This window comes from Leguminivora glycinivorella, chromosome 14 (assembly GCF_023078275.1).
Source record: "Leguminivora glycinivorella isolate SPB_JAAS2020 chromosome 14, LegGlyc_1.1, whole genome shotgun sequence".
Lineage (NCBI taxonomy): Eukaryota > Metazoa > Arthropoda > Insecta > Lepidoptera > Tortricidae > Leguminivora > Leguminivora glycinivorella.
The window spans coordinates 7181212-7205365 of NC_062984.1; the positions used below are offsets into that span (position 1 = coordinate 7181212).

The window sequence follows — 24154 nt, forward strand, 5'->3', positions numbered from 1 at the left end:
GGAATATTTTACTGTTTATATCTGTATACGGCTTGGTGACCCGTAAACATGCGAATTATTGAAAACGCGTTACAATAGGGAATATTACGAAAAACTCTTCTCAGAGGGCGCTGCTGGCACATTGAGGGACTACCGCGAACCATGTTTGGCATCTTGCCCCTTTGTCGCGCTGGTAAATTCGCAGGTAAGTGTGACAGGGAAGCAACACGTCGAACTTGGTTCACGGTAGACCATATGTAAACAAACCGCTTCGATGCGTCAATGTCATAATCAAAACTTCTCACAAAACTTGTTGGGTATAGTATGAATAAGTTTCTTTTTGGTTTAGTATGTTGTAATAGTGTGCAATTATGCATTCTGATGGCTGAACATTACCTTAATATTCCTTATAGAGGGCCGGGTTTCGTAATTGTTTTTTTTTTTTACGACATATCATAAAAACACCATCGTCCTTACACTGCGTCCAAGAGAGGTATGCGCACTGCGAATGACATTTTGTGTAGGGCAAAGCGCAACTCATTCTAGAATATTCTAGATCTAAAGCAGAGCCCGTCCAGTACGGGAAAGAGTACCTAGTGTACGTATTTACACCTTACTCGTAAGTACAGCAAAACCGCAGCCAAATAAGACGACATGAGACAATTTTTTTTTTACTAATATCATAACTATCTCGCCTCGTTATTACGCTACGATGTCTCTAATATCCATGCATTAGTAAATCTGGTCGAGATCTAAGTTTAAAAAATCTAAATTTCGCAAGCAAGGTTTCAAAAAACAAAGATTCCTGACACCGGCAAAGTTGAGTTAGAAATCATAGTTATTTCACGCCCTACTATGATCAAACTCAAAGTTTGCGCTCAAATAAGAAGTTACCTTTCTAAAAGCAAAGTTTTACTGGTTTTCTAATAAGTTCAAGAATTTAAAATCGCATCTCAAGTTTCGAAAAGAACTTAAAGCTCGTTTACTGAGTACTATTCAATATGGTTGGGTAAGTTTTCATACGTTTTTATACAGTGGAGCTCAGTTATAGTTTCTGAGAAGGTAAAATCTTACTGGACTTTTCTCTCGGTTTTTGCTGTTGGAAAAACAAGTCTTGATAAAGATGTATATGTTAATACATAGTTAAGAACATATTACGTGTTTTTATTACAGTCATGGTAATTGAAAGATTTTCTGAGAATTATCTTATAAAATATTAATTTTAAAACTAAAAATAAATAGATAAAATAAATATTATATAGGACATTCTTACACAGATTGACTGAGGCTCGCGGTAAGCTCAAGAAGGCTTGTGTAGTGGGTACTCAGACAACGATATATGTAATATACAAATACTTATATACATAGAAAACATCCATGACTCGGGAACAAATATCTGTGCTCATCACACAAATAAATGCCCTTACTATCGTATTAATGTTAAGACTTTGAAGGTTTTGCAAAAAATATGAAATTTAAAACCTAGGTTAAACAATATAGTAAATATTCGTATAACATGCATCGGTAGATACTAGTAATGCCTATCGACAACTTTCAGGAGACCATTTCTTTTGGCATTGTCATCAGAACCATACCGAAAGCAAGAGCGTTATGGTCATAGAAATAAAAATTACTGTATTGAAACCAAACACTAGAAGTCCCCAACTACTTTTCTAACCAGGCAATACTGTCACGGAACAGTCCAAGCCGTGACCGCGAAGGGAACGGGTATACTACCACAAAGTAAAGACTACGCTCGTGAGTGGCGCCACTGTCATTTAAAACTCCATATAAAACTATGCCAAACCAACAGTTACAGAATTCCGCCACCCGCAAAGTTAACGTGGTAAACTTAGAACTGGTGCCACAAGACAAACTTAATTTTACACTTGCATGCAGCGCCACTGTCGCTACTAAGTTAAAAAGACACTAAGCGGCAGTCTTGGTTCCCAATCTGTCCACCCGCAATATAAAATTGGCAAAACCGCAAGGGACCCGATGGTGTCGCGCCATTTTTGGAAGCGGTCGCGACGGTACGTGATTCTCCGAAGAGGGTTGGCAAGTTGGCATGTCGACCTATAATTTTCGCAATCTCGTATATTATACATTCTTTTAGTAATAATACGTCCTTGCGGCGTGTAGACAGAGTTGGAATTCAAGCGATAAAGGGGTTATCATAAGAGTTCGGGATGGAGGATTCTTGGCGTGCGGAAAAATAAAACTGGCTGGATGAAATTCTTTTAAATGGATAAACGGGCTAAAGATGGCTAATAGCGGTACGGAAGGTATTTATTCATGAGCTTGAAATGCAGTAAGGACACAACAGGTTTTACAAAAACTGGAGTGGCACTTTGAACTAGGAATGAAGTTGAAGTAATGTGAATGGATTTACTTTAATTTAAATCTAATTATTTTCTTGTACAGGTTTCTTCGCTGAATAAAATTATAACAGTAATGTATAGAATTTAAAATCGGAATGGGTAATTTTTTCCGTATGGGTAATGGGATATTCTTTATTGAAAAATAATGGGACAGATGTTCCGTCCGTTATATATTCGAAAAAATCCACACATTTTTTTCAAGTTGGAAAATTAAACCTTTATCTACATTTGTTTACGTATAACAAGAATTTAAATTAAATTTTATATAATAATAGAAACTATATTATTTTGCCGAACAAAAAACTTGGCAACGTTTTTAAGTTAACTAAAGACTGTATCGTTAAATATGGAGACAACTTTGAGTAGCCGTATTTATTTGCTATTATATTTTTTTCTTATAACAAGACATGGGCTTTAATAAGGCACATAATAAGGTACGCATTTTGTCCTAAAAACTCGACGTAAAGCATGTGGTTTAGACAGCATTGACTTAATCCTCCCGAGTACCAATTACGATTTCGGACAAATGCTACTAGAAAATTCACAAAGTGCGTACAAGACGACACAATTGCGAAAAAAAATTGTACAGTGCGAACCTCAACGACACATGATCCACAAAGCAGAATATCTAGACATAGTCTAGCCACTGTTATTTTAAAAAAATAAAGTTCATGATCTGTGTATGGCGGCCATTTAGAGAATGTGGCATGGCGCTTACGCTAATTCCGACTTTGATGTCGAAATTAACTATCATACATTGTTTATATCGATCTGGTTTAGGCACTGTTCAAACACCATGAATGTCTATTAGACATTGGCCTATGCCTAATTTTTTTTATCTATTTCTCTCATCCTGCTTGTATCAAAAATTTACGGCAATCCGGAACGTTGCTCAAAAATGCGTTTTTTTTTTAATTATATAAATTCACCGCATTTATTCTGCAAGTACCCAATTGAACAACCATGAAGAGGACTCTTAAAAAACATATTTTGGCAGCATATTAACCTTTGTTTGTCGAAATCGTACAAAGAGTCTTTGAGATATTCTCAAATTAAGCCAGATTAGGGGTTGTCCAAAATGTATTTGCTAGACCTTAATGAAAGTACCATAAAGTCCCTAAAATAAAAAAAATATCAGACCTTCTTATATCAAATAGTACTTAGCAATACCTTCAGATCATACTCTCGGACCATAATAATACAAAATTATGCACATGTCAACATTTAGACGAGGTTTGTTTTGTCCCTATAATTAACGATACAGTCCTTAAGCATAAAAAAAGTTTTAGTAAGAAACCGAGATCGAACTATCTTAACTTTTGTATCGCTACTCTCAGCTCCCAACACTCCGGTCGCAAGAAAACAACTTTAATAAACTTTATAGAAAGCTGGGACAAAATAAACATTTTATCTGGATCTAGCACTGTCTAGAATCAACAAGACAGAGACAAGTCGATAACAGAGACTGCTAAGTGCTAAGCGTCCAATCTCTCACGTAGACCCCATCCTTGCAAAATTCTATCAAAATTAAAATGTTTATTCTGAAAGCAAGGGTTTCCCTAAAGTCCCTAAACCTATCTAGCCGAAACCTATACATATATATCTAGCCGACCAAAACATCGCACTCACTAGGCACGCCTCGACAGTGAGTTTTTGCATTTAAATGGTAATAAAATTCTGCTAAAAAGCTTAGCACTGTCAACAGCACTGTCTAGCTAACCAAATTAAATCTAAAAAGCAATAATTATCTAAAATACCGTGTAGTTAAAGCACATTCACCGGCAAAAATACATATATGACATCGGAACGCCAGCGTTCGTCCGGCGCACCGATATCATTGCGCTCCGCTGACGCTACGCTATCAAAACGCTTTATGTGTGGCGGTGGCTTTAGTGAGCTAAAGCCAAAATCTATCTGACACGATTATTCGTGGAGGTAAAAGAGCGTTTTACACATTGTTGCATCCTTCGAAGGGTAACAAGTTATCAAATATTTTCTTTGCGACTAGACTTTGGAGGCCTAGAGTTTGACTCTTGATTATTAGCTAGTCTCTCCTAGAATCTTGATCCTAAGTCAGCATTATCAGTCAATCTTACAGCGACGCCCTTTCTAAATGACTCCTTACCAGTTATTCAAAGAAGGGAAACTAAACTTATTTACGGCATTCCTTGCAACGTGCATCTCGATTTGGCCCTGATCTGGGGAATAACTTAACCTGATCATTTAGAAATTCAAATTCAGTTTCATAAATAAGTAATGAATTTCTTAACATGATAAATACTTGAAAACGCGGTGTTATTACCCATGTATTTAGGAATAGGTTTGGTATCAAGCGCGGATCCAGCTTCGTGCCCAGGGGGGGGTCACGTGGTAAAGGCCCAGGCCCTAGAGGGGGGGTCACGTGGTCTATTTGTATGGCCAACCTAGGCTCCAGGGGGGGGGTCATGACCCCCATGACCCCCCCTGGATCCGCGCATGTTTGGTATGGCGAATTGGCGATATTTCGAAACAGTTTTTGTTTATTATTAATTTACCCCAAAAATAAACAATTATTTTTCACGTTTCTGAAGGTAGTGTGAACTCTCTGAAGCTACTACTAGTACTTATTGGTTATAAATTAAGTTTCCGATTTTATATTCGTCCACATTTTGTAGAAACTTATGATAAAGAGGCGTTTATTTTTTGTGTTTACAATTTAATAAAGTAATGTTTGTTTCTCTTACCTTGCAATTGAAATTATGACACCATTATGAAATCTAACAGCGTCATTCACAATCACCACCAAAATGCACACGTCTTTTTTTAGACTAACAATATTGTGAATTAATTCATTAGCTATTGCAGAAAGAAATCTGATACGAGTACCTATGACATTGACATAACTTTTTAACAAAAAATAAAACCGCCTTCAAAAAAAAAGCGTGTTACAAAACACGGAGAAACTAAAAAGCCAAAAATAATAAACCTTCGAATTCAGATTTCTTATCGGATTGCAATAATCTAAACATCCAAATTATAAACAAATCCATTATTTTTGTAGTCGGTACCAGACCTGTTCGTCGCCTTGCTATTTCCTGTTTGCCCTACCCAACCATACGCAGGCAGCCGGCGTATCATGCTGCCAATTTTATCACTTATCCACGTGGATAAAGCATCCGTCACGCTTTAGCAAGTATGTCAGTGTGAGAGTGACAGATGTCTTATCCACGTGGATAAGTGATAAAATTGGCAGCATGATACGCCGGCTGGTCCCGACTCCAAAAATAATTGATTTGTTTATAATTTGGATGTTTAGATTATTGCAATCCGATAAGAAATCTGAATTCGAAGGTTTATTATTTTTGGCTTTTTAGTTTCTCCGTGTTTTGTAACACGCTTTTTTTTTGAAGGCGGTTTTATTTTTTGTTAAAAAGTTAATTTATTTGTTGATTTTTAGTGGTTCCTAGTGATATTATATGTATCAGTCCGAATATATGTACAGTAGTGAAAGAATTGTCCTTTAACTCCTAACCATTGAGGAGTTGACCTTCCATCATCAGCTCAGCCACATAAAATTATTATCATCAGGCGCAAATACTGGTGCACCTTTGAAAAATACACAAAAAACATTACATGTGCCTATAACATTTGAAGAGTTCCCTCGATTTCTCCAAGATCCCATCATCAGACCACGACTTGGTGCCAATGGGACCATCTCGGGGTTATACCCGTACGATCAAAAAAAAATTTTGAAAATCGGTCTACGATTCTCGGAGATATCGAGTAACATACATACAAAAAAAAAAAAAAAAATTCAGTCGAATTGAGAACCTCCTCCTTTTTTGAAGTCGGTTAAAAATGATCTTAGAAAACGATTAAATGTTTTAGAACAGTTTCCAGCACTTATCCTATGTCTATGGTTACGATCATACCACGGAAGTATCATACTAAGGCCCATAGTCAAAGAAAATTATACTCACAATAATAATAATATAAGATACAAGTAATAGTCCACTTCATGACATGCATATCACTTCACATTAGTAGTTCTTCATGTTGGAGAAAAAGGGAGGCATACAGTCCTATGATCATATTTGTATGATAAACATAAGATAATGGGCCTTCGGCCTTATTAACACATGACCGCACCGCACCAGTCATCTACATACATACTCTTTAACTAGAAATTGTTACCATAGACATAGAAATTAATTCTAAAATCTATGGTCCTTGCAGTGACTTTGTCATTGTCAATTTCAGTAGCGTCAAATAGGCAAAAACATTGTCGATCTGCACACATTTTATAATATTTAAAATAGTATTAAAATTTACGAGTATTAAATAGAATCAATACACCATGTAATTTGAATATTTACGTTTAGTTTTTTAAATTCGTATATTGCACAAAAATATGGTGGTAAATGGTGAGAATTGTAGCCACAATCATAACTGTACTTGTTTACACATCTTTATTTAAGTAAATCTTTTCTAATTTTCTATGAAAACTCGCACCATCACGATTCAAGCTCGATATTCTTATATTCTTGTTTGTTTGTCAGTTTTTGTAGGTATCCAATCAAAATAGTAAATACTTAAGCAGCCAACATTTTACAAAAGAGTACTAAACTTGGATGTCTTTCTCAACAAGCTCAACATTTATAATCAAAATGGGTTCTCTAGACTCTAGCTGTAGTCCACTACTTTTCAAAATTTTTAACAAAACTTACCATTTTTTGTTAGTAAGTAGTTTACATTTGCAGGCAGATCCAAAGAACAAAAACGTTCCGGTGGAGGCCAACAGGCCTGTAATCCGCCCGCGTCCGGATTTTGTTTTAAAAGCAATTGGACAAGAAGCTAGAGACTATGACTATGCCGCTGCTAGGATTCAAGGAGGACAAATAAAAACCACGAAGTAAATATAGAATAGAATCAATAGTTATTTGTTATAAAAGGGGGCAAAGTTGTATTTTAACGCCGAGTGTGGAATTGAAAAACGAGCAAGTGAAAGGATTCTATAGTTGAACCACGAGCGAAGCGAGTGGTTCGAGAATAGAATCCTGAACTTGCGAGTTTGTTAACACACGAGAAGTAAAATACATTTGCACCTGAGTGTAACACAAAACTTTTCCCCTCACTATAGCGAGGAAACCACAACGCAAAAAATGCGTTTATTACTGCTTCCAGCATTTCCACAGGTGGTAAATCATCTTTATTACTAGATTCACCTACTTTTATCAATTTTAAAGCAGTTAATTTGACTTTATTCAAGGTCAAATTACTGTACCCACTAGTGGATAAAATGCGTTTTTACCCGCTGGTATTAAAGGACAAACACGTGTTTCCGAGCTAGTGAGGGGAAAAAATATTTATATTCTTTAATCTCAGTTTGCCAATTCTTCCAATCACATTCGTTCACCAGCAAAAGGATATCCGAGGAAAATATGGATGTTGTGAGAGATGATATGAAATGAAAGCATGTTTTAGGAGTAGTTTTTTAGTTTGTTTATTGCACAAAAATATGATAAGTGATAAGAATTGTAATCTCAATTTGTATTTCTGAATTTGTTCACAAATTTGTTTAGTTCTCGTCTATAAAGTCGTATTAAGCAAATGATGAGACAACGGGCGATAGAAAGGTATGGAAGAGGAAGATATGCTACACCGACCTCAAATAAATAGAATAAGAGCCAGCGAATGTTCTCAGTAAATTTCCAATTAGCTGTCATTGCGGGGAAAATCAAGTTTACGCACATTGATATTGATTTTGTCATTGTTAACTGTATTATTATACCTATCTCCCGGATATAATAGGCAAATGTTAAATTTGTTATTAGAAATTATTTTTTCAGTTTCATAGAAACAGTGGGCAACTTCATCAAAGCATGTCTGGGCGGAGGCGTGGTCGGTATCCACGCGGCCTACAAAAAGTGTGGACTGATCAGTGGGCTTATCATCAACATCCTGGCGGATTTATGCTTGTACACAGTAAGATGGTGAGTCAAGTCCTAAATCCTAATTCTGTAAGGGTGTGGATAAGAGTGTACTCAAATTATAACATTGGGCATTTAGCAAGCATCGGCATTTTACAAACGTTTCCACATGTGCAATTTACAGAAGGGAAAATGTGTGATGCGCCGTAAATGTGATGGTTGTCAGAGGGCGATCAAGGGTTGCTGTTTTATGAATTGATATTGGCTAGCCATAACCACCATCCTGACTGCCATCCAAAATCAAATCAGAGCACCCCATTGGATAGTTCAGTGGATGGAGCACATGGAATATGTGCTCTTGTCTCTCCTACGTGTAGATACTAGATAGCAATCGCAAAAAAGAGGCGCGGAGGGACAGAACTTTTACAATTTTCGTTTCGGCATTGTACGTTTTATAAACGTCAAAAAGTTTAAATCTCTATTGATGGCGTATGCATTCCTTACGAGTACGCAATGCAAGCGATTTATTGAAGGGAGCGGGAGACGTGGCGCGTGGTGCATTACCTGTAAGCAACAGAAAAAATCTTATTATGTTTGTGTAACAGCTTATATTTAGAAATTATTATTTGCAACAACGCACACATTTAGTTGAATATTGTAGAAAATGTTGTCGTAGGCGATTTTGTATTTAATAACAATACAGGGGATTCTTTGACAGTGTTATTAAATATTGTAAACACAACATACATTTTTTTAAAGGAAGGAAGCACCAAATGCTTTTGTTAGAAAGTTATAAGATTTTTGCCGTGGAATGCTTAGATGATTCGACAAATCTTTCTATTTTTACTAATAAATTAACGTGTAAAAGTGCATTTTAACGACATAAGTGTCGGCAGATTCTGGTGTCGTCAGCCCAGCTGATGTACGGACGGCTACAGGTGCCAAGTCTCACGTATCCCGAACTCGCCGAGGCGTCACTGAAGACATGCCCATTTCCAAAGCTAGCTAAATATAGTAGCGTCTTCAGGTAACTCAAATTATATAAATATAATTAATTCATTGTTTGACGACCGGTCCGGCCTATCGGCTAAGTGACCCTGGCCCCGCCTGCCAAGCCGCGGTCCCGGATTCGAATCCCGGTAAGGGCATTTATTTGTGTAATGAGCACAGATATTTGTTCCTGATTGATGGATGTTTTTTGTATATTATATATATCGTTGTCTGCAGAGGGCGGAATTGCTCATGGCAAAAATCAAACGTCAATAGAGTTGGAATGTTAAATTTTATCGACATATTCAGCTATCGATAAATTCAGTCACCTTTTATATTTCTGACTTTAACATTAACCTCTTTGATTAGTCGACCATTTGATTTTTACCTCTTTGATTAGATTAAAAGTAAATTAAATGACATTTAATTACCATTTCTGTCACTAGTCCTTTTGCAACTAATTCACGTTTGAAAAAAAATGTTAATCCAAGACGAAAAACAGCCACCAAATGGATAAAGAAGTATCCTTGTCTTACTTACGTCGAAAACAACTCAACAATATATACTGATAATTTCAGTTTAATCGATAGTCGATAAAATTTTACGTTCCAACTCTATTGACGTTTGATTTTTGCCATGAGTAATTCCGCCCTCTGGTTGTCTGAGTACCCACAATACAAGTCTTCTTGAGCTTACCGTGGCGCTGTCAATCCGTGTAAAAATGTCCTATAATATTTATTCATTTATTATAATCTGATGTTAAAACTATAAATTATATAGCCTTCTGTATAGCCGTGATATTCCTGCTGTTTTGATACCAAGCCGAATATTCGCCGTAATATGCGGCGATGAACTACTCGTGGCTTCAGCCATTTTGTAGGCCGCATTTTTTTAATAGTTTGATCTGATCTACTATCTAAACTGTAGCCTTTAGTTGAGCGTAAATTAATTTGGCATTTACTGTCCCAGGTATATGGTAGACACAACTATCTGCATAAACCTCTTCGGCTCTTGCTGCGTGTACTCAGTGATAATAGCTCGAACGATAAAACAACTACTGGAACTGGCAAATGTAGTCGCAGAAGCAAGTTTACGGGTCTACATTGCCTACATGCTCATTCCCTTAGTTCTCATCGCCATGATTTTGAATTTGAAGTACTTGGCGCCATTCTCTATCGTGGCGAACCTATTATTGAGTAAGTCCTTTTAGAGTGTTTCTAAATACTAGCTGCTTTCGCCTGTAGCCGGCTCTATTTATTCAACCCACGTTAAAGTTGTGGAAAGTAGTTAACAATTTTGAAAAGTTCCTAAAAAATCACAGGATATAAGCAAATAAAAAATTTTGATCCCTGGGGAGCCCGATACAAAAATTTTAAAACTGTTTTCCTCGTCAAAATATAGGAGTTTTGAAAAATGTCATACAACAAAATATTGTCAGGTGTCAGAGTTACAGATGTTAGTAATTCCGTAGCATCTTCTGAAGAAGAGAAGATGCAAGTAATGCAACGCACTGTAATGGATGTCAACCATCTAGTCAAGAGTAAAAACAGAATCAATATCTCAAATCGACTGTATCATTTTACCATCAATTAACTTTGCGCTTTTACAGAAATAACTAGTAGTACAATCTACATATTAACAAGTTCATCAATTACACAGTACTTTTGGCTTTCTCTACAATATACTACGGATCGAAAGCAGCCACCAAGTCCCCCACGGAGTTTCCATTGATCAAGGACGCAGAAGGCTTCTTTGAGTTTCTCGGAGTCTGCATATTCAGCATGGAAGGCATGGGAATGACGATTCCTATTGAGAACTTTATGAAGAAACCGAAACATTTTCCTTCGGTATTATGCGTGGGTACGATACTATTTTGAGTCACCAACTAAATAGTTCAACGAAAATGTTGGGGTTTTCATGAGCTAAAGAGTTTATATGGCAAGCTTTGATCTCTAGTTCCTTGCTAGCTAGTAGATCCTTCAAAACCAAAACTCAAACCACATGGAATAACAAGGAGTCGCCATAGCCGGATACGGTTTGGATAAATATACTTATAATGCATTTGAAATTGAAGGAAAATTAAACATTGATGGTAGTAGCATGACCTATATGCCTGTATACTACTCTGTTCGTTCCTATATGCCTGTATACTACTCACAGTTAAAAATAGTAGTTTTATATAAATACTTATAATTTACTTTCAGGGATGTCTGCGGTGATTAGCATTGTAGCGACAATTGGATTCTTCGGCTACTGGGGTTTTGGTGAAGAGGCCAGTACTCCTATCACTATGAATTTTCCGTGGGAACCGTGAGTATTATAAACTCTGTTGAAATGTTCCTTAACATTTTTTTCTATTACATTATTTATATACATGTTTCACTCATCCGATCCCTAAGAAACCTCTTCCTCCATTGTTTATCCCCGCCCGATCTTGATACCTAGTCACTTACTATAATCATCCGAAACAGTACTACTATTAGATGTAAAACTAGAAGCACTTGTTTTGTCTTTGAATTTGGAACTTTTAGTAACTATATAAAAGTTCAGCAGCAATTGCGGAATATGCAGCAAATTATGTAGATTTCCTCAAATTGATGACTTCTTTTTAGCTACCCGATCATTTTGAAAAGCAGTTTGGCTGTGGTTCTCTACGTGACGTTTGGTCTTAACTTCTGGGCCCCCTTCAACCTGGTGTGGTACTACATCAAGGTCAAACACAACCCGAACAGATATTGGTGTACAGAGCGTGTGTACAGAGCTATAATTGTGATCGCGCTTGTCTTGTTTGCCATAGCATTCCCGAACATCAATGCCTTTATGGGGTTTGTTAGTAGTTTTTGTGCCAATTATATCTTATATTTCGTGGAGTGATAACCCAAACTTACTAATTGGTGGTAACCATCAACAGTGTCTCTGCCATACGTCATAGTCGATGCTAGAAATGAAGGATAAACTCTTTGCACTTAATGCATTAAATATGTACATCATTAAGCTCTGGTTCTGAATTGTCAATGCCATGTATTTAGAGAATTCTGAAACTGTATATTATAGTTGTGGTGCTTAACTTTAAACTCAGGTAAATCCATTCTGCTATAAGGTTGATATCAGTTATCCTTCTTTTCCAGCTGAGGTTAGTTCTGCATCATACTGTCATTACTGTTCTTGTCGTTAAATACATGACAATGATTGATAACTGACAAAAGTAATGCGTCAGGTATTTTTATTTATTTATTCCTCTCTTTATCTTGTTAACGTTTTATTTTAATAAATTCATTATTTAGGTAACATCCAGAGTTTGAAAAGCTGGCAATTTTTTTGTGAATCAATGAGTAGGTCGCTTTTCAGATCGGTTCCTTCGGGGTCGGTTTAAGCGGCTTCATGTACCCAGCCACCATCGATATCATAGTCAAGTGGCATGACCCTGGCCTCGGTTGGCACAAGTGGAAGCTTGGCAAGTTCTTCCTGGTTTTCGCTTTTGGCATGTTCCTGTGTCTTATGGGGGGCTACTGCAACCTCAGGAACTTATTGACGGAGTCCGATGCGTAATCATTTGCACCAACCCAAGAAGTGCGACCAAAAAGTCTCATTATATTTGAAAAAGATAACTTGGCCGTCACCTTTGGTCTTCAAAAAACCTAATGCGCAGACGTTTTTCGGAATACGACATGCTGACAAAGCTAAGTAAGAATTATCTATTAGTCTCGCCTGGCTTTCAGATTCCTAATTGGCAAACGAGGCTTACCTAATTATTTGGGATTTTTAAAAATATGTACCTATTGTCGAACTACACGAGGCACAAATAGCTACCTCCTGGAGCTGGAGCTACCTAAGTTTGCTATTGCGAGAAATGTTTGAATATCAGACGCTTATATCCCATACCAAATTACAATATTGTTCTGCCTCCCGAGGACATAAGTAAAGTACCTAACTGTCGACAACGAATAGTGAATGCAAAAAATCTTAAAGCTTTGAAACGATTTTGTGTCACCCGATTGCGCTGCACAATACAATGAGACATGACCAAATGAGATGAGCAAGAGAGATGTGGTGCAAGTGTTACGGTTAAAAGGTTAAACAATGTAAGTACTTGGGGATTTAGAAGATGTTACTTAAGTGAAGTCTTTGTAACAATTTGTAAATATAGCATTTGTAAATGTTTGAGAATCTTTATTCAATTTTAAAAGGGCACGCAGTGATTATACCCCAGTTTAGACCTATCTTACACTAATAACTGTGTCGCTTAACTTCAAAACTGGGTAAATCCATTCTGTTATAAGGTTGATTGTCTTCAAAGATCATATTATATTCAACCTTAAAGCAGAATGGATTTACCCAAGTTTGAAGTTAAGCGACACAACTATATCTTTGAATAAAGTTTGCACATGGCTCTAGCGTCACGCCGACAGCGTGGACGCCAAAAACCTTCATTCCTTAACATTAGATTAGTCAACCTACAGAGTTAGCACATGATTGCCGCGAGAGTGTGTCGCCGCGAGATAGATCACACGTCTACTAGATACGTCTAACTGTATTAATGACATAAGGACGGGTAGTCTATCTCGCGGCGACATGCTCTCGCGGCAATCATATGCTAACCCTGCTGCTGCGCTTAGTCTCGTTGCGGACACATTCCATTAGCACATGTTGCACATCTTCAATACAATCATCTGGCCATCTTCAGTCAATCCCATTAAGAACTTGAATTTGTTCGTTGGAATGTGCCGGGAACGATGCCTGAGGAGTGGAATAGTGAAATATCACATTTCTTCTATGAAGACGACATTTGTCCGGGATGGCACCGTGGAGGTTGACATTGACAAAATTAAGAATTTGTAACCCGGTAAACCCATGGGTTACCAAAACACGAACGAACATTTTATCAGATGCTAAAAGTGCCCTGTCACTGTCGCATTTGGCTCGGAGTCGACTGGGCGAGGGCATCCAATAGCCTACAGCATACTTTTTTTTTTTATTATTATAAATGGGCTTACTCTTGACCACAGACTAGCCAAAGGCAAAGACTTGAATCAATCTGTAAACCTCGAGCATTAAACAGAGGTAACCATCCAGTGGACATCCTCTCACGTCGGTATTACGAGGCACCAGGAATCTGACCGGGCGGCGAAGCTAGCGACAACTGATGGTATACCGTATAACTGCCTAATAGGTACAGTCAACCAATCTGAATCTTAGGCTACTGTAGAACTCTTACACAGTAAAAGTCAAACTGACTTCTGTAGCAAATAAAGCACGGTGTCAATACGACAGGGTTCTAGAGTGGCCTAGAATCCTAATTGGTTGACTGTATACCGTATCCATACTGAAACTTGCCAGTCAAAGAAATTAGTTAAACAGAAACTCCGCAACTTGGCGTAAAAACTTGTCAGTCTCGTCACCCTGACATTAGGAGGCACTCTGACATTTTATCCCGTCAGCCGCCAGGCAGCGCCTCGCGCCTGTGGAAATCAGTAGGTCCTGTATGTCACTGTCATTCACAACCTGTCACTAGGTGTAATGTGATCCGCACTCATTACCGGTTTAACATGAGTTTAACGTTACCGTCAAATGCTGAAATGTAACTGCCCACCCTGCTCAACATTGCCTGGGTCTAAAATGGTAGTTCTAATCAAAACAGGTGTCTAAATCAAAGTGTTGGGAGATAGGACATCAGTGACTGCCATTATAAATAGCTTATTATAAACGGCAATATTTCACTATTTTTGAGCCAGGCAATGTTAGACAGAGTAGGCAATGTTGCAGCATTTGACGGTACTTATTTCATATGTGAGAGGGAGAAAAAAATATCTTCTTGCTCTCACGTATGAAGTGACACTGACATTATCCGGTAATGTTATGGAGATTATAGGTAAGGGCGAAAGCTTTAAGTATCAAAAGTGCATATATAAAAGAAAAGATAGGTGGCGCTGTAATCGCAGGTACATAAGGGTTTGACAATCTCTTAGCCTTCTCGGTAGTAACCCCGCCTACGGAGCAAGAGGTCCCGGGTTAAAATCCTGATGGGAGTTTTTTTATTTTTTTCAACAGATATTTTTCCTGAGTTATTTTATTTTTTTAATATCCAAAAATATTTTGTTACAACTTTTCGAAATTTCATTCGCAACACTTACAACATTACCTTAGATGGGACAAACAATGTAAAAGGGCTTAAGTTATAATGCAAATACATTTGTATAAATAAAACAACCACTAAACACAGTCAATATACACAAAAAAAAAATTAAAATATAATAATTTATTAACCTATAATCTCCATAGGTAATGTGTTACGGCTGGTTACGGCCAAGTTACGGCTATTAAACAAAAACCTCCAGAAAAAAGTAAAAAGCAGTCTTATTCTTTATCCGTGCAAAAGCCGTTTTTAAGTTGGTGCTCCAAAGAAGTCAAAGGCAAATGGCTAGCGGAAATAGTCCAGACTCCCAGCACCAAGTCGTGGTTTGAATATCAAAGAAAATATGTAGAAAGGGGATTTATTACAACTATATGTAGATTGCGCATTGGCCATGCTCGTTTTCCAGCACATCTTTTCCGATTAAAATTAAGTGATTCCGCTGCTTGTCCATATTGTAATTTTAATTTGTGTAATCTTGACCACATTTTCTTTAACTGTTCTTCATTTAATTTGCAGAGGTTGTTATTTGTTGCCATGTGCATGGATACGGGTTTTCAAGTTCTGCCAAACTCTGTACAGGCTCTTTTAAAATATCCAAAATTGTACCCTGTAATTTGTGAATTTGTTATGCACACTATTGGCGCTCTGTAAATAATTTTTAATTGATCAAAACTATTTCTTATTGATAAAACATTGTATTGTGTACTTACTAAATACTTAAATAGTCATAAGTTTATCATTTAAATATGTGCAATTATTTACTTTTATGTTTAGCATAGTAATTGTTATACCTGTACTTTATTGTTTCTTCTGTTTTATTATAGTATTTTATGCAACTGGTGGTTAAAAGAGGTCAAAAAAGACGAGTGGCGTGGGTAACAATTTGAGGCGGAGCCGAAAATTGTTAATAAAGACGCCACGAGCATTTTTTGACTCAGTTAAACACCGTTGCATACAATACTTTTTCTACGACCAAGCCCTTACTTTGAAAGAAAAATATAAATTCAATAAATACCTACTTTCAGTCATCTTAGTTATCTAGTGAACCACCTACCATTTCGAATATGCAGTTTGAGTGCAAACATGAAAATAAAACTGTCTATGGTACATGGTTCTTTGAAGCCTGGCCACTAAGACGAATCGAGTCGAGTTGAATCGAGTTCTCATACATTTGAATGCGATTCGACGCGTCGCCAATGATCGCAGCAGAAAACGAACGAGTCTCGACTCTGCGAATGCCAGGCTTTATCTGACATTCTAAGGTTGGCAAATAAAATGTAATTGTATACAAATGTTAAAAATATCTAAACTACTTATAACAAACAAAACAAATTAAAACTATTCTAAAGTAAAAGTTAACAGCTAAACTAAACTAAAACTAACTTAACAATTAAGTTCCGTTCCGGCTATCACCTGGTCTAAAGGTGCCAAAAATGCTGGCGGCATTGCCGCGTTGCACGGCCAGCGAAATTTGTTGGACCAGGTAAGAGCCGGAACGGGGGTCGTTGCCTCTGTCCCGTAGAGGCAACAATGTACCCATTTCATACAATATTTTAATTTTCTACGATGAAGTGATTGGTTTGTTAAGTTGGTAGCAATGTATTTACTGAACTGTAACAGCTATATCGTGCTACTGCTACTAAATGTTTTCAGGGTATAGACTAGATAGACTTGTCCGGACATCTTTTATGTAGGGTTTTAAAGTACTATGCACGACCTTATAAGTCACGAATAACAGTACGGGAGTAGAAACAATATTGTATGTTTGAGCTGATGGCCAAGTTGCCAATGCTCCCAATAAAAAAATAAAAAAAATTTAAGTTGGTGCCATCTGTCATAACCTTTCAGTGTGCCTCCTCATTTGCTTCTCATTGTTTCTTATATTGTATGTTTGAGCTCATGGCCAAGTTGCCAATGCTTCCAATAAAGAAAAAAGTGAATTTGTCAATTTCAGTAATTGTCAGATAGGGAAAACATTGTCCATTGTTCAAAATATTATTTGATACTATCAAAATTTACGAGTATTAAATAAAGTCCAATATACATCATGTAATTTGAATATTTAATGTTAACTTATTTTTTATCATACAGAAAAATCTGCGTGTGATACTACACAATTTTTAAATTAAAGGAAAAATGGAAAAATTTACACCTTCAGCAGGACTCGAACCTGCGACCTGCTTTACCGGAGCAGTAAGCAGCTCAGTTGGTCATAGCGACTGTTCCGGCAAAGCATTAGGTCATTTAGGTCGCAGGTTCGATTCCTGCCGGAGGTGTGAATTTCCCTTTTTTTCCTTTAGTTTGAAAATATATTTGTGTAGTTTTTAAGTTCAACCATAAATGCACAAAAATATGGTAAATGGTAAGAATTGTAATCACAATCACATTTTTAATTATTGGGTTAAGTAATTAGTCTCCAACTTTATAAGAAAAGTCGCACCATCCACTTTATTCAAGCTCGATAGTATTCTTTGTGTTCTTGTTTTGTGTGTTTGTTAGTTTTGTGTATATAAATAAGTAACCAAACTTTTCCAAAACAACAATTATCTTGGATGTCAGTATTTATATTCCGATTCCTATGGGTTCTCTAGCGACTCTAGCTGTAGTCCACTAATTGTTAAATTTTTAGAAGTGAAAACCTACCATATGTTCTGTTAAAAACTAGTTAACATTTGCAGGGAGACTCAAAGGATAAACATGTTTCGGTGGAGGCAAACAAGCCAGCACCCCGTCCGCAGCGTCAGGAGTTAACTTTAAAAGCAACTGGACAAGAAGCTAGAAACTATGACTATACCGCTGCTAGGATTCAAGCGGGGCAGACGAAAAACACCAAGTAAATATAGAATAGAATAACAGTTATTTGTTTTACAAGGGGGTAAAGACGTTGTTCAGCCGCACGTGCAATATTGATACTCGAGCAAGCGAAAGAATACATACATACATACATACAAACAATCACGGTATCCCATAAAGGGGTAGGCAGAGCACATGAAACTACTAAAGCTTCAGGGCCACTCTTGGCAAATAAGGGGTTAAAAGAAAACGAAACTGTGGCATTGCAGTGACAGGTTGCCAGCCTCTCGCCTACACCACAATTTAACCCATATGCCATTAGCGAAAGAATCCAATATTGAAATCCAAAATTGAGGGAAAATCAAGTTTACTTGAATTCATATTGATTTTCGATATTTTATTATTGTTAATTATATCTATTGTTAAATTTGTTACTAGAAATTATTATTTGACTAGCGACCCGCCCCGGCTTCGCACGGGTACTATACCTACATGTAAACCTTCCTCTACAATCACTCTATCTATTAAAATACCGCATCAAAATCCGTTGCGTACTTTTAAAGATTTAAGCATACATAGGGACATAGGGACAGAGAAAGCGACTTTGTTTTATACTACGTAGTGATAACTAATGAAACCAATTTTTCAGTTTCCTCGAAACAGTCGGCAACTTTGTCAAATCATGCCTAGGCGGAGGCGTAGTCGGTATCCACGCGGGCTACAAAAAGTGTGGACTGATATCTGGGCTTATCATAAATGTCTTGGCCGGATTTATGCTTGCACACAGTAAGATGGTAAGTCATGTTTAACCTAGTAGGTACGTCCAAAATCTTAATTCTGTGAAGGAAGGATAAAAATGTATCTCACTCAAATTGTAACATTGGGCATTTAAGCAAGCGTTTACACATTTTCAATTCACAGAATTTACAGAAGGAAAAATGTTTGACGCGCTCAATATTGTCAACGTAAATGTGGTTGTCTGAGAGTGATCAAGTGTTGCTGTTTTATACATTGATATTGGCTATATACCTACACCACCACCCTGACTACCCATGTGCTTTTGTCTTTCCTACCTCTAGAGAGTAATCGCAAAAACAGAGGCGCGGAGGGACAGAACTTTTACCATTTTCGTTTCCACATTAACATTTTTCAAACATGATTGTACATTGAACAATTTGTACATGATTGAACAATTTTAAAATTTTCCTGCGATTTCTATTGGTGGCGTATGCATTACTTATACGAGTACATAATGCAAGCGATGTATTGAAGGGAGCGGGAGACGTGGTGCATTACCTGAAAACAACAGACAAAAAAGTTTTATTATGTTTGTAGAACAGCTCAAATTTTAAATTTTTTATTAATTGCAACAACGCAGCTAGAAAACTGTAGTAAATATTGTCGTAGACGATTTTGTATTTAATAACAATACAGGGGATTCTTTGACTACCACTGTATTCAATATTGTAAATATACCTTAAACACAACATACGTTTTCATTAAAGAAGGAGGCACCAGATGCTTTAGTAAAGCTATAAGATTTTTACCGTCGAAGGCTTGGATGATTTGATAAATCTTTGTATTTTCACTAATAGCGTTACGTGTAAAAATGCATTTGAACGGCGTAAGTGTCGGCAGATCCTGGTCTCATCAGCCCAGCTGATGTACGGACGGCTACAGGTGCCAAGTCTCACGTATCCCGAACTCGCCGAGGCGTCGCTGAAGACAGGCCCATTCCCAAAGCTAGCTAAATATGGTACCGTCTTCAGGTAATACAAATATTTAATTAATTCATTGTTTAAATCTATAGAAGTATAATGCGAAATTTTACAGTAAACTAAACACGCTATACGTGGTCACATATCCAACTAACCAATCATATTCAAATACGAACCAAAAGACTGAACAGGAATAATAAACTTCATGAAGTTTCATTGGCATTACTCCTATTGTTTTCACGGTAGCAGGAAGGATGATAAAATAATGTGGCATTTATTTTACTGTCCTTGAGTATAAAATAATGTGGCATTTATTTTACTGTCCTTGAGGATAAAATAATGTGGCATTTATTTTACTGTCCCAGGTATATGGTAGACGCAACTATCTGCATAAACCTCTTCGGCTCTTGCTGCGTGTACTCAGTGATCATAGCTCGAACGATAAAACAACTACTGGAATTGGGAAATGTAGTCGCAGAGGCAAACTTACGGATCTACATTGCCTGCATGCTCATTCCTTTGGTTCTTATCGCCATGATTTTGAATTTGAAGTACTTGGCACCATTCTCTATCGTGGCGAACATATTATTGAGTAAGTCCTTTACATTTGGAGTGTTTCTACTAGCCGCCCTCATTCTATTTATTCACCTACGTTCAAGTTGTGGAAAGTTTTTAACAATTTTGATAAGTAATTAGAAGTAGAGAACTAATCAAATTATTACCTATTATATTTTTTTTTTTTTTTTTTTGTAGTAACACAACTATTTACATATAAACATTTTGATCCCTGCGGAACACGATACAAAAAAAAATTGAAATTTAAAAAAAAATTCTCCATGAAAATATCGGAATTCTGAAAAACTTCATATAATACAATATTGTCCGGTGTCAGAGTTACCGATGTTTATAATCCAGTAGCATCTTCTGTGGAAGAGAAGATGCAACGCATTGTAAAATGGCTGTTAATCATCAAATCCGAGTAAAAACGGAATCAATGTCTGACTGAAATCGACTAAATCATTTTGCGCTTTCATGGAAATAACTAGTAATAAGTAGTAAAGTCCACATTATTAACAAGTTTATCATTTACACAGTACTTTTGGCTTTCTCTACAATATACTTCGGATCAAAAGCAGCCACCAAGTCCCCTACGGAGTTTCCATTGATCAAGGACGCAGAAGGATTCTTTGAGTTTCTCGGAATCTGCATATTCAGCATGGAAGGCATGGGAATGGTGATTCCTATTGAGAATTATATGAAGAAACCGAAAGATTTTCCTAAGGTCTTATGCGTGGGTAAGATTTTTCAGTCATCATTCTCATCATCATCAACAACTAAAATAGTTGAACCAAAATGTTGTAGTTTTGGTGTGCTTAATGTTTTTTTAGCAAGCTTGGATCTACATAGTACTCTACTATATACTAGTTTGCAGTTCAATAAATGTAATATAAATATGTAATACTTATAATTTTCTTTCAGGCATGTCTGCGGTGATTTCTGTTGTAGTGACAATTGGATTTTTCGGCTACTGGGGTTATGGTGAGCAGGCCCTTACTCCTATCACTATGAATTTTCCCTGGGAACCGTGAGTATTAAAATTACAATATATAAATACATGTTCCACTCATCCGATCCCTAAGAAACATCTTCCTCCTGCACTCTTTATCCCGGTCAGATCTTTGACGACCGGTCTGGCGCAGTCGGTAGTGACACTGCCTGCTGCGCCGCGGTCCCGGGTTCGAATCCCGGTAAGGGCATTTATTTGTGTGATGAGCACAGATACTTGTTCCCTAGTCATGGATGTTTTCTATGCATATAAGTATGTATATATTATATATATCGTTGTCTGAGTACCCACAACACAAGCCTTCTTGAGCTTACCGTGGGCCTCAGTCAATTTGTGTAACAATGTCCTATAATATTTAATTATTTATTTATAGATATTGACACCCACTACTCTTCCAAATGCTCATATTCCGGGCATGTGTAATGTCTATAAATTGATGACTTCATTACTTTTTAGCTACCCAATCATTTTGAAAAGCAGTTTGGCTCTGGTTCTCTACGTGACGTTTGGCCTTAACATCTGGGCTCCCTTCAATTTGGTGTGGGTCTACATCAAGGTCAGACACAACCCGGATAGATTATGGTTTACTGAGCGTGTGTACAGAGCTCTAATTGTGCTCGCGCTTATCTTGCTAGCCATAGCATTCCCGAACATCAACGCCTTTATGGGATTTGTTAGTATTTTTTGTGTCACTTATTATAGTCATTAATGTTAACCACCAACAATGCAGTAAATACATCATTAAGCGCTGATACTGCAATTGCATTTTAAGTTTATTGTCATTGTCATGTATACAATTCTGAAACTGTATTTATAATTCAGTTATCCTTCTTTTCCAACTATTAGTTTTGCACTATACTATGATTCCTGTTGTTTTTGTACATACAAGACAAGAGGCAAAAGCGCTGCAATAGGTTTTTTATATTTTTTTTCCTTTACCTTGTTGGCTATGGCGTTTTATTTAAATACATACATACATACATACATACAATCACGCCTGTGTCCCATGAAGGGGTAGGCAGAGCACATGAAACTACTCAGGTTTCAGTGTCACTCTTTATTTAAATAGTTTTGTTAATTAGGTAATAACATTGGTCCTCTCACTGAAAAGCTGCCAAAATCTGGGTGAAGCAATGAGTATTCCATTACAGCTTGGTTCCTTCGCGCTCGGTTTAAGCGGCTTCATGTACCCAGCCGTCATCGACATCATAGTCAAGTGGCATGACCCTGGCCTTGGTTGTAACAAGTGGAGGCTTGGCAAGTTCTTCCTGGTTTTCTTTTTCGGCCTGTTCCTGTGTTTTTTGGGAGGCTACAGCAACCTCAAGAACTTATTGATGTCCAGTGGATAAAAATTTAAACCACCCCAAAAAGTGCAACCAGAAAGTCTCATTAAGTACATTTGAAAAATATACCTTGGCCGTCACCTTTGGTCTTGGAAAAACTATGCGCAGGCATTTTTCGGAATACGACATGAAAATGCTGACAAAGCTAAGTAAGAATTGTCTATTAGTCTAGTCTGACTTTCAGGTAAACATTTGGGATTCCCAAAAATATTCATTGTCAAACGACTGCACGACTCACGGGAGGTAAGTCCTTTTGGATTTCAAAATATCTGTCGATCGATGGAGCTACCTGTTTCTTCTTAGCAAGCTTCTAGCTCTCGATGGTGCAAACAATGTTTGAATTTATCATATACTTATATCCCGTACCAATTAAAATATTGTTCTTCCTTCCGAGGGTATAAGTAAAGTAACTGTCGACAGCGAATAGTGAATGAAAAATCTTTAAGCTTTAAAAGATTTCATGTCGTCCGATTGTACTACACATTACAATGAGACATGACCAAATGAGATGGGCTAGAGAGATGTGGTGCGGTGATCATATACTTATATCCCGTACCAATTAAAATATTGTTCTTCCTTCCGAGGGTATAAGTAAAGTAACTGTCGACAGCGAATAGTGAATGAAAAATCTTTAAGCTTTAAAAGATTTCATGTCGTCCGATTGTACTACACATTACAATGAGACATGACCAAATGAGATGGGCTAGAGAGATGTGGTGCGGTGTGGCTAGAGAGATGTATGCGGTTAAAAATGTAAGTACCTAGCAGTGGCGGCTGGTGAAAATTTCTGCTAGGCTACACCAAAGCAAAAAGGAACCTACCTTAACATTAGGTACTTTACTAGTAATCAATTTTAGGCAAGCCGGTGGGAATCGGCTTGTATGGACCAGCCGCTGCTGGTACCTAGTCTACATTTAGACGACGTTGTTTAAGTGAAGCCTGTGTAAAAAGAACTGTAAATATATCATTTGTAAATGTTTGAGCCTTTGTTTTATAACTGATACAATGTTTTACGTGTGCATAATTATTGTGTTTTTTAAAGTAAATAAAGTTTGAAAAGAAAAGCGTAATGATCGGCAAGGCAATACTAACCAAATATTATTCCTTATATCATTTGCAATATTTGTAGCAACTGCTGCTAAGATAAAGCCTATTATTTAAATAAACCATATGGTTCCTCATATAATATGGAATATCCTAAAGAAACAGTTATGAAATGTAAGTAAGACTATTCTGCATCGTTTTATTTATCTTTATTACTGCTAATTTTATCTTCTCCTAGCTCCGTTTATTAAAACTATACTTTTAAATTTTGTTCCATTGTCTCCCTGTTGTATACCA

At 37.0% G+C, this 24154-nt stretch overlaps 2 protein-coding genes across 5 annotated transcripts; both read left to right on the forward strand.

The window, feature by feature from the left end:
* The first annotated feature begins 6793 nt into the window (after positions 1-6793).
* Positions 6794-13420, forward strand: LOC125233144 (proton-coupled amino acid transporter-like protein pathetic). 3 transcript variants are annotated; one of them, XM_048139022.1, is made up of 9 exons: positions 6794-6816; positions 7100-7251; positions 8189-8332; positions 9166-9296; positions 10229-10455; positions 10919-11119; positions 11464-11569; positions 11872-12088; positions 12608-13420. In XM_048139022.1, the coding sequence occupies exons 3-9, from the start codon at positions 8222-8224 to the stop codon at positions 12806-12808; spliced, it is 1194 nt and encodes a 397-aa protein (XP_047994979.1). In that variant the 5' UTR covers positions 6794-6816; positions 7100-7251; positions 8189-8221; the 3' UTR covers positions 12809-13420. The 3 variants fall into 3 exon arrangements, with proteins under 3 accessions (XP_047994979.1, XP_047994981.1, XP_047994980.1); XM_048139024.1 differs by having other exon boundaries at positions 11872-12084; positions 12608-12763; XM_048139023.1 differs by lacking the exon at positions 12608-13420 and adding an exon at positions 12388-12470.
* A 3961-nt stretch (positions 13421-17381) lies between these two features.
* Positions 17382-23341, forward strand: LOC125233142 (proton-coupled amino acid transporter-like protein pathetic). Of its 2 annotated transcripts, none has more exons than XM_048139020.1 (10): positions 17382-17441; positions 17714-17754; positions 18071-18225; positions 18835-18979; positions 19815-19954; positions 20269-20495; positions 20998-21198; positions 21383-21488; positions 21927-22143; positions 22622-23341. In XM_048139020.1, the coding sequence occupies exons 2-10, from the start codon at positions 17752-17754 to the stop codon at positions 22817-22819; spliced, it is 1392 nt and encodes a 463-aa protein (XP_047994977.1). In that variant the 5' UTR covers positions 17382-17441; positions 17714-17751; the 3' UTR covers positions 22820-23341. The 2 variants fall into 2 exon arrangements, with proteins under 2 accessions (XP_047994977.1, XP_047994978.1); XM_048139021.1 differs by having other exon boundaries at positions 19824-19954.
* The last annotated feature ends 813 nt before the right edge of the window (positions 23342-24154 follow it).

Coding starts and splice junctions, on each gene's coding strand:
- LOC125233144 (XM_048139022.1), top strand. CDS start 8,222: ATGTCTGGGCGGAGGCGTGGTCGGTATCCACGCGGCCTACAAAAAGTG. Junction 9,297..10,228: donor AAATATAGTAGCGTCTTCAG/GTAACTCAAATT, acceptor TTACTGTCCCAG/GTATATGGTAGACACAACTA. Junction 12,089..12,607: donor TCAATGCCTTTATGGGGTTT/GTTAGTAGTTTT, acceptor GTCGCTTTTCAG/ATCGGTTCCTTCGGGGTCGG.
- LOC125233142 (XM_048139020.1), top strand. Junction 21,489..21,926: donor ATGAATTTTCCCTGGGAACC/GTGAGTATTAAA, acceptor ATTACTTTTTAG/CTACCCAATCATTTTGAAAA. Junction 22,144..22,621: donor TCAACGCCTTTATGGGATTT/GTTAGTATTTTT, acceptor ATTCCATTACAG/CTTGGTTCCTTCGCGCTCGG.